The sequence below is a fragment of the Scyliorhinus torazame genome, chromosome 11 (genome assembly GCF_047496885.1).
Source record: "Scyliorhinus torazame isolate Kashiwa2021f chromosome 11, sScyTor2.1, whole genome shotgun sequence".
Classification (NCBI taxonomy): domain Eukaryota; kingdom Metazoa; phylum Chordata; class Chondrichthyes; order Carcharhiniformes; family Scyliorhinidae; genus Scyliorhinus; species Scyliorhinus torazame.
This window is the reverse complement of record NC_092717.1, coordinates 87262179-87272762: the sequence shown is the minus strand read 5'-3', so window position 1 is coordinate 87272762 and position 10584 is coordinate 87262179. Positions and strand designations below refer to the sequence as shown.

The following is a 10584-nucleotide window of genomic DNA, read 5'->3' as shown; positions in this document are numbered from 1 at the left end:
TTGGGTTACAGAAGTAATTTTGCAAATATGAGAAATTGTTTGTAAATCTGTCAATAAAATCCAATACCTTGTAACTATAAGAGGCTGAATCCATCAGAAAGATACCATCACAACCTTTATTAACTTGTGAACTTAAAATTACTTGAAATTAGGATCAACAAAAATGTAATGTTTGTGGTTGAGATAAGTGTACTGAGCAACTATATGCAGCTTTGAGTCACTATAGATTTTAATAAGATTTATCAATAAATCGCTTTAAACTATACGTTATATTAATTAACACTAAGTCACCACATGTCATCTCCACCGCTACTTCTGGTACTTGCCCTTTCTCTATTCTTGATCCGTAACATCTCCATAATGCTGCGAGCATAAATATCTCGCAAATTAACATTGACAACAGAATCAAAAGTTGTATTTTTAGTGAGCCTTTTCAAAGCATCACGGTGTCGAAGGGCAGCATCTTTCATCTTCAGAGTGAAGTAACAAGAGGAAAACCTGTCGTTTATAATAGCTATGGGTAGTGATAAGACTAATATGCCAGTCAAAATACATAAAAAAGCAATTATCTTCCCAATAGTAGTTTCAGGTCGGATATCACCATAACCCACAGTGGTCATGGATGTTGTTGCCCACCACCAGGCAGAGGGGACACTAGAAAATGTTGAGTCTGGGACACTGTGCTCCACAGCGTACTCCACAGTTGAGAAGATAGAAATGCCCACGGACAGGAAAAGAAGGAGTAAGCCAACCTCTTCATAACATAGAGCGACTGTCATTCCTAGAGATTTCAGACCTGTAAAACGACAAACAATAAACAAGGATCAAAAAGCACTGAAATATTATCCATGTTAAACCCATTGAGTGGTCCACCTCATGTAGAATGTGGTCGAATGCTTCTGCTATTGACCGTTTCCTGACTGGGAATGAGAAGTGGCATGTATGTAAACTGCTGAGCTGTGAACATTTCTTGCTGAATTCTGTGGAAGTGTTGTCCGTGTATATAGGTGACTTGGGATGGATGTTATATTCAACATGATTTGGATATGTATTGCAATCTAAGCAAACAAGCTGAGATAACTTCAGGTGCCAAGCAATAAGGCATTGAAACATTATTTCCTTGGATTGTCGCAGAGACCTCTTCAATACTCAGTAAACAGAAACTAAAGACAGTTGTAAACGACAACAATATTCCAATATTGCAATATTGAAAAAAGAAAATGTTGCCAAAGTTTTTCCTCTTGCACTCAGCAGGACAATTCACAAGAATACCAATGCAAGGGAAAGCAACACATTTATACTGGATGTGAAAAGAGTGCTGTTTGGTTGACAATTAGACTCTGCAAGATGTGTTTCCTGGAGAATGCACCGGTTGATGGTGACTAACAATTAACTATCAAACATGGATTGAAATTTAAACTAGGCAGCTGGACTGACATTGGTATTCTTGTGAATTATCCTGGTGAATGCAAGATGAAAAGCTCTGACAAAATGCCTCTTTTGTCATCAATGCACTCAAATTCTGAATTACCAAACAACAACCAATAATATTCCACTTGTGTGCACCATGTGGACCATGTGCCAATTTCAACTGAGGAGACAGTTTCAGAAATGATTGTACATATCTTCCAACTTATTGAAACATTGAATATTGCTCTTATATTACATAATGTAAGTATTTGTGGGTTTTTTCCTGAGAGTTTTGTGACAGGTTGCTCTTTGTGGATGTTACTTTGTTTATCATTTCTCTACCGCCCCAAATGTTCTCTCTCAGTTAATCACTTCACCTCAATTAGGAGGAAACATGGACCCTAGAAATATTATTAATATTAATTCTCATATCAAGGCATGTTTGTAGATTGGCAAGACCCTCTACCGGTATAGGAGGTAACTCAGAGAAGGTTCACAAGGTTGATCCCAAGGTTCATGGAGGGATTTTCCTATGAGGAGAGATTGAGTAGTCTGGGCCTGTATTCATTGGAGTTTAGAAGAATGAGAGGTGACGTTATTGACACATGCAGGATTCTCAAGGATGTTCATGTGCTGTATTGCACACTTTTCTTTCTGCATCCAAATTTATTTTTGCATGTTTTGTGTCCCCAACAGACTTTGTAGAGGGTGAAACATACGTTGTAGACATTTATTGTATCGTTGAAGCCGAAAGTGCTTTTTGGTCCCATTAGCAACCAACTTAATTTAAGAGTTTGCATCCCACAAGCAACTTATCAGGGTTTCATGGGGCAATTGCATCAGTACCAGGACAAGAAAGAATTTATCTGTTGGGATGGGATCCATTATGAATTGGGCTGGAATGAGGATCCGAGTGGAAAAAAACAAACAGAATAGTCACAGGGAGTCTTTAAACTAGTTGGTGGAGGTGTGTTTCAGATGGAAAAGCTAGTGTAAATAATCATTTTAAAACAATTGAACTGTAAAATAGGATAGTGACAGTCAGAAATTGTAGTATTAAGCGCTACGGGTAAAGGGAAAACCAAAAGATACAAGTTGATTAACCAAGAGAGAGAATAATGAAACATATGAGCAAAACAGCATTAGAGCAGAAGGAGAAGTTAGCACACCTGATCCAAATAAGTGTTTGTTACACAAGTGATCAGGTAAGGAACACATTGAATAAGTTCCTGGTGCAAATGCAACATAAAGGATAGGAATATGGTAAACATTACCGAGACATGGCTACCAAATAGTCAGGATTGGAAATTAAATATATCAGGTGATAAGTTCGACAGGAGAGGTAGAGGTTCTGGTGGAGGAGGAATGACTTTTGTGATTAAGGATGAAATCATTTCAGTGATAAGGGATGATACTAAGATAAAGTCAAGGATTTATGGGTAGAATTAAGAAATGTATTCTTCAGGTTCAACCCACAGTGCCATAAACTCCAACACAGATAGGGTAAGAAGGCAGGTCCTAAATCCACCCCAGCCAGGATTGAACCCTGCGCTGTTGGCACCAATCTGATCCATACAGGCTGTCCAACCAACTGAGCCAACTGGCCCCCCCAAAGGAGTCTGAGTTGCCGTGGCAACATGCGCTTCTACATGAATGTTGTAGTTCAGAACTATGATTAATGATGATAGAGGCTCCAATTTTCATAATTAAGAAATTGAAAAGGATTTAAGGCTGTTATTGAAGTTGTGCGTGGGCCCCTTGATAGCAGCTGTGATATGTGAAGGAATGTATTCACACAGAGACTAGAGAGGAATGTAATAAAGACAGAGTGGCTTTAATGGAAGATTTTAATTTCCATGTGGATTGGGAGAAGCAGCTGAGCTTATGTCAGAATGGTAGTAAATATCTTGAGTGTGTTCAGGATAGTTTTCTGCAATAATAGATGGATTTTAAATAGGAGTCACAGTCCTGCCGGTTGACCTGGAAGTCGGCAGGATTCTCGAATGGATCGGTGGAATTCATATGAAACTGGGTATCGGAAGCAGGTTGTCTTTTGACCTAGGGATTTCTCATCTCCCACCCAGGCCTGGTGGGTAGGCTTTTGGAAAGGGAAAAGGAGGAAGAGGGGGCAGGTGGGCCCCAGGCACTGCCATCTCGATATGAGGGTGACTCCTGTAATACCTTAATGGGCCGGTACCAGTGCATGAGCGCAGTGTAGGGTGGAGTACATCGCCCAGAATGCACTCTGAAGGCTCGGTGATGTTTTACACCCAGTGCATTCCCCTGTCCTGGGCCTTGTATTGAAGTACTCTAATTGGTAGATGTGATTAGCGGGCATACTACAGGGATCTGGTTTGGGGACTCAACTATTTATGATATTTAGTACAGCATAATAATTTAGATGAAGGGATACCAAGTTTTGTATCTAAATTTCCAATGACAGAAAGATAGGTAAGCAGTGTAGTTAGAAATGTAAAATTAAGAGATATTAATAGATTAAATGAATGGGCAAAACTGTGACAAATGGATTGCAATACAGGGTAGAGGCAAGTGTAAGCTCATCCACTTTGTACGTAAAAAGAATAGGACAAGTCACTTCCGAAATGGTGAAAAGGTAGAAACAGTATCGGTCCAAAGGGACTTGGGATTCATGCACATAGATCATGCAAATGTGCTGGAAAGGAATAATTTAAAAGGCTAATTGAATGTTATATCCACTGGATAAGAATACATGGGCCACGTTTCTCCATGCCGGGACACAAGGAATGCACTCCCCGATGGGGTGGAGAATCGGGCACCGGGGAAAAATCGGGATCGGCTCCCGTGCGATGCTCCAGAACCCCTGCTGGCAACGTGATTAAGATCCACAATGCATGCTGGCGGGGGATGCAAATAAATGCAAGTGGGTTTTAATCACCCATTTGCATCTATTTAGTGAGCCCGACGCCCTATTCTTTGGCCTCCCGTGATTCTCTGGTCCCCGCAGCTGGGAATCACATGTCGGCTCTCTACCAGCTTGGCCTTGGCATGGTCGGGGACCCCCCCCCCCCCCCAACCCCCAGGGAGAAAGGATGAAAGGATGAATTGGCAATAAAGTTGTAAGAGAACCCTTGGGGATGAGTGACCATAATATGGTAGAATTGTTTATCAAGGTGAATAGTGAGGTAGTTCATACTGAGACCAGGATCCTGAACCTCAATAAAGGTAACTATGATGGTATGTGGCTGGCTATGACGGACTGGGAAACAATCCTGAAGGAAGGACAGTGGACAGGCAACGGCAGGCATTCAAGGAATGAATAGGCGATCTCCATAAGGGAAATTAGGGGTTCTATTAGATTCAACGGAGAGGCATACAAATTAGCAAGAAAAACAAATAGACATGAGGATTGGGAAGAGTTTAAAATTCAGCAAAGGAAAACAAAGGGCTTGATTGAGAAGGGGAAAATACATTGAAATTAAACTAGTGGGAACATAAAAACTGACTGTAAAAGTTTCTATAGGCATGTTTGGAGAAAAATGTAATAAAAACTAATGTAGGCCTCTTATAGTCAGAAACAGGGGAATTCATAACAGGGAACAAATAAACGGCTGAGGAACTAAACTTGTATTTTGCTTCTGTCTTCACAAAGGAAGACATGAATAATGTATCGGAAGTTTGGGAAGCACAAGTTTTCGTGAGGAGCTGAAGGAAATTAGTATTAGTAAAAAAAATAGTTTTGGGGAAATTATTGGGATTGAAGGCAGACAAATTTCCAGGGCCTGATAATCTTCATCCCAGAGTACTTAAGGAAGTGGCCCTAACAATAGTAGATCCATTGGTGGTCATTGTCCAAAATTCTTTGAACTCTGGAATGGCTCCTACAGATCGGAGGGAAGCAAATGTAACCCCGCTATTCAAAAAGGGAGGCAGAGAGAAAACAGGGAACTATAGACCAGTGAGCCTAACGTCGGTAGTAGGGAAGTTGCTGGAGTCAATTATCAAAGATTTCATAGCAAAACATTTGGAAAGCAGTGGTGTAATCAGACAAAGTCAGCATGGATTTACAATAGGAAAATCATGCTTGACAAATCTATTAGAATTCTTTGAAGATGTAACTAGTAGATTTTGCCAGGGAGAACCATTGGGTGGTTTATTTAGACTTTCAGAAGGCTTTTGACAAGGTCTCACATAGCAGATTACTATGTAAAAATAAATTGCATGGGATTACCGGTGGTGTCTTGAGATGGATGGAAAGTTGGTTGGCAGACAGGAAGCAAAAAGTTGGAATAAATGGGTCTTTTTCTGATTGGCAGGCAAAGACTAATGGGGTACCTCAGAGACCTGTGCTAGGACCCCAACTGTTCACATTATATATTAATGATTTGGATGAGGGAACTAAATGTATGATCTTCAAATTTGTAGATGATACAAAGTTGGGTGGGAGGGTGAGCTGTGAGGAGGATGTAGAGATGCTTCAGCGGGATTTGGACAGGCTGAGTGAGTGGGCATATGCATGGCAGATGCAGTATAATGTGGATAAATGTGAGGTTGTCCGCTTCAGTGGCAAAAATAGTAAGGCAGATTATTATTTGAATGCGTGTAAATTGAGAGAGGTGGATACTCAGCGAGACCTTGGTGTTCTCGTGCATTAGTCACTGAAAGTAAGCATGCAGGTACAGCAGGCAGTAAATAAGGCAAATGATATGTTGGCCTTCATGGCGAGAGGATTTGAGTATAGGAATAGAGATGTTTTGCTGCAATTATATAGGGCATTGGTGAGACCACACCTGGAGTATTGTGCGCAGTTTTGGTGTCCTTATCTGAGGAAGGATGTTCTTGCTGTGGAGGGAGCGCAGCAAAGGTTTATCAGGTTGATTCCTGGGATGGTGGGACGGTCTTATGAGGAGAGACTAAATCGGTTCGGATTATATTCATTGGAGTTTAGAAGAGTGAGAGGGGAACTCATAGAAACTTATAAAATTCTCACAGGTTTAGACAGGGTTGATTCAGAAAGAATGTTCCTGATGGTGGGGGAGTCCAGAACTAGGGGTCATAGTTTGAGAATAAGGGCTTTAGACTGAGGTAAGCAGAAATTTCTTCACCCAGAGAGTGGTGAATCTGTGGAATTCGCTACTACAGAAATTATTTGAGGCCAATACATTGTGTAATTTCAAAAAGGAATTAGATATAGCACTTGGGACTAAAGGGATCAAGGGATATTGGGGGGAAGACAGGATCAGGGTATTGAACTTGATGATCAATCATGATCATAATGAATGGTGGAGCAGGCCTCGAAGAGCCGAATGGCCCCCTCCTGCTTCGACTTTCTATGTTTCTATATTTCTATGTTCCCTGACGCAATCCTGACACTGGGAGGTTTACCAGCGATGGGCAGGAGTCAGGCTGGGGTGCGGATCGGAGGCAGTCTACTTTGTATATTAGACGCTATTAGGTGGGGTGGAGTATTTTCCCGCCAAGTGGGGACGCTGCCAGCTTCATGGATGCAGTATCTCTACGGCAGCCTTGGCGGAGTATCAGAGCCAGAAGCTCTTTGTCCAAAGAGGGGTTTGTGGATAGGGGAAGGCATTCCCGCAGCCCCAATCGTCTTTCAGGGGGGTTTGACTTGCAATCAAACAGTGGAGCCATCCACCCTTGGTGATCTAGAATTTTAAACAATGGGTAACTGTCTAAGGGATCCTAGCTGCCTCAGCAGGATGTTTGTCCTGTCAGCATCAGAAGCCCGCCTGACATCTTTAATTGGATGGCGGGCTCAGAGTTTGCCAATTAGGAAGCCCCTATGGCAAAATTACCGAACAGGTCCTCCTGCCCGCAAGTGTGCACCTGAAACCCAAGTTTGATCTTGATATCAGGGGTCTTGAATCCCACAGTAAAATTCCCCCCCTCTATTCCAACAGTTTTCACCCTTTAGTGAATCACAGAATGATAAAATGGTTACAGCACTGAAAGAGGCTATTTGGCCTGTTCTGACCATGCTGACCCTCTGAAGAAACAATTCATCGAACCCTACTTTTCCCATCGCCCGACTTTTTTCTTCCCCCTTTGCAGATAATGAATTCCCAGAGCCAAGATTAATAATAGACTGGAGCTGACATGAATTATTAATCAGAACCAAATCAACTTCAGCAAATCCTAGGAGATTGACCTCACTTGTAATCAGTGTGCATTGTACTGGTACACCAGTTTTTGTGGGCTCTGCAAAACATCTACCCTCTGTTTTGTGAATTCATATTTTGAGTGCAATATGACCTTGTACAGTTGAGGCATTTTCATTTTGTCATGGGTGTCATCAGCGAGGCCAGTATTTGTTGCAAATCCTAAAGTGGTGAGCCACCTTCTTGAACTGCTGTAGTCCATGTGGCGCAGGTACACGCAGAGTGCATCTGAGAAGAGAGTTCCAGAATTTCAATCTTGTGACAGTGAAGGAACAGCAATATAATTCCAAGACAGGGTGGCTTGTGGTTTGAAAGATGCTGCCGAAGGAGCCTTGGTGAGCTGCTGCAGTGCATTTTGTATATTGTACACACTGCTGCAACAATAGGGCGGTGGTGGAGGGAGTGAATGTTTAAGTTGGTGGATCGGGTGCCAATCAAATGGGCTGCTTTGTCCTAGATGGTGTCTATTGGAGGCGCACTCATCCAGGCAAGTGGTGGTATTCCATCACACTCCTGACTTGTGTCTTGTAGATGGTGGACAGGCTTTGAAGAGTCAGGAGATGAGTTACTCACTTCAGAATTTCCTGTCTCTGATCTGCTCTTGGTAGTCACATTATTTACATGGCCAGTCCAGTTCAGTTTCTGGTCAATGTTAATCTCCAGGATGTTGATAATGGGGGATTCAGCGATAGAAATAACATTGAGTGTCAAAGAGAGATAGTTGGATTCTCTCATGTTGAAGGTGGCCATTGCCTGGCACTTGTCTGGCATGAACGACATTTGCCAATTATCAGCCCAAGCCTGAATGTTGTCCATGTAGGATTTTAGATATATTGGATAAGTATTTGGTGAAGTAAGGGTTAAAAACCTGGGTTATAGTATGTTTGACTGCTGCAGGCATGTTTTTCTTTTTAAATTGGTTTGAAAGACAGAAAAGCTTTTAGGAACCTGAGGTGCAATAAACCATCATAAAAGCTTGAGCTAATGCAATTTTGATTTGATTAAGGGGATTCCCTGGCGAGTCAATTAGTTATCAGCTTGGGGATAGTGTTGTGGCTGGGTGTAGCTAAAGCATCAGGCATTTTTAGAAAGCATTTTCAGTTGAGTTCTGATCTGGCTGAAGGCGTGCACTGTGCAACAGTTCTGTTCTTACTGTAAGTTAGTTAAAAGAGATTGACTGTATTTAAAGCAGTGCAGACTTATCTGAGGACTAGGGGAGCTGAAATAAGCCAGTTGAAAAAGCTTTTGAAGACATCCAGCCAAAGTTTCTGCAGGGGGTCGGACCGGAGTCAGATCTGTTCTGTAAAGCAAGTATTAGTTTGTGCCATTGATATTTAGGTTGTGTTGAGAGTTGAGATGGTGTATTTTCTTGTTGTTTACGAGGGAATAAAGATAGCAAGTAAAGGTATTGTATTCACTGTGTTGAGTGGCATTGTTTAAGGGGTAATTGTAAGTTATTTTCATGTGTGGTGTTAAAGACTTTAATGCTATGTTAGTAATAAAGTTTTGTTTTAAAATACCATAGCCCTATTTCTTAGCGCGATCACTCCTGGAATGAAGTATCCTTTCCTCACAGTCTTACAAAATTAAAATAAAACATTGGGGTTTCGGTTCAGTATTCTAGCCACTGTTGTGATCTGGTCTGGGATCATAATAATGTCTTGTTGCTTATTGGTAGACAACTTCAGTGTGAGGAGTCATGAATCTTGCTGAACATTTTGCAATCAGCAAACATTCTCACTTCTGATGAAGGAAGGTCATTGATGAAGCAGCTGAAGATGGTTGGGTCAAGGGCACAACCCTGAGAAACTACGGCAGCAATGGCATGGGACTACAACCATCTTCCTTTACAACCTGGTGCAATTTTTGGCAAACCTGAGACATCAGATTAGATGTGAAATGGAGTACGTCTGCCTACCAAACTATAAAGTCTATAGAGCAATAGTTCTACCCACTTTATGTATGTGAGGCGTGGATTGTGTACCAACGTCATGCCAAGAAGCTCAACCACTTTCAATTGAGCTGCCATTGGAAACTTCTGAAGATCAAGATGCCAGGACAAAATACCAGACACTAAAGTGCTTACCCAAGCTGACATGCCAAGCATCCATGCCACATTGAGACAGTCACAACTGGGTTGGGCTGGTCATATTGCCAGAATACCTGACACCTTACCAAAGCAAACTTCTCTGGAGAGCCTGAGCCTTGGGTGTGCTCTCAGGACGGTCAAAGGAAATGCCACAAGAGCACTCTGAAGGCTTCACTTAGGAGTTTTCATATGGATTTTGAGTCTTGTGTGAAGCTCGCCCAGGATTGCTGCACGTGGCACAACCAAAATAAAAATGGTGTAGCCTCCTTTGAAAGCAAGAGCATATCAGAGGCAAAGAGAGAAAATCCTGAGCAGGCAACTCATCCCAGTCATCTAGGTTATTCTGTTTTATTTGCCGCAGAGCTTTCCGAACACAGATCAGTCACCTATGTATCCATTGGAACCATACCTAACTCAGCAAATGATGAACATGGTCATCTTCGCCTCAAAGGATGAACAGAATTAATAGCTACACAATGATTTGGCTCACAATAAGCCCATCTTGAAATTCTGCAGCCATGAGTTAAGCAAAACCTCAGTCTTAAGAGGTTCAGATAGCAGTGCAACAGACAGGCACTTTCCAGATGCCAGTAGTACCTTGGAGAAGCTGATATTTAAGTTTTAGAGCTTTGTAGCACCAAAGGTGAAGACAGCGGCAAGAAGAATATGTGACAAAATGTACTGATTGTTTAATTTTTAAACTTACTTTTTCCTGCAGTACAAAACATATGTAAGCAATTAACAAATGCTCACACAAATTATTCTACAACAGAAAAGCCACCAGTTTGGCTGCAAGAACTTCACAAACTATAGGTTTTTACGGCACATATGTCTGATATGTTAACTTTGTATCAGCCATAGCCATTAAAATGCAATCATAAATCTCTTTGCATTGAAAAAGTTGGTTATTAGTTCAGTGTGGATAAGTCA

At 41.6% G+C, this 10584-nt stretch overlaps 1 protein-coding gene across 2 annotated transcripts in view; it reads right to left on the bottom strand.

Moving 5' to 3' along the window:
- Window positions 1-263: 263 nt before the first annotated feature.
- kcnv1 (potassium voltage-gated channel modifier subfamily V member 1) overlaps window positions 264-10584 on the bottom strand; it is a 56852-nt gene continuing 46531 nt past the window's right edge. For both annotated transcript variants that reach the window (XM_072467433.1, XM_072467434.1), the window contains one exon: window positions 264-796. In XM_072467433.1, the coding sequence (XP_072323534.1) occupies window positions 288-796 (509 nt within the window). In that variant the 3' untranslated portion in view covers window positions 264-287. The remainder of the gene's footprint in view (window positions 797-10584) is intronic.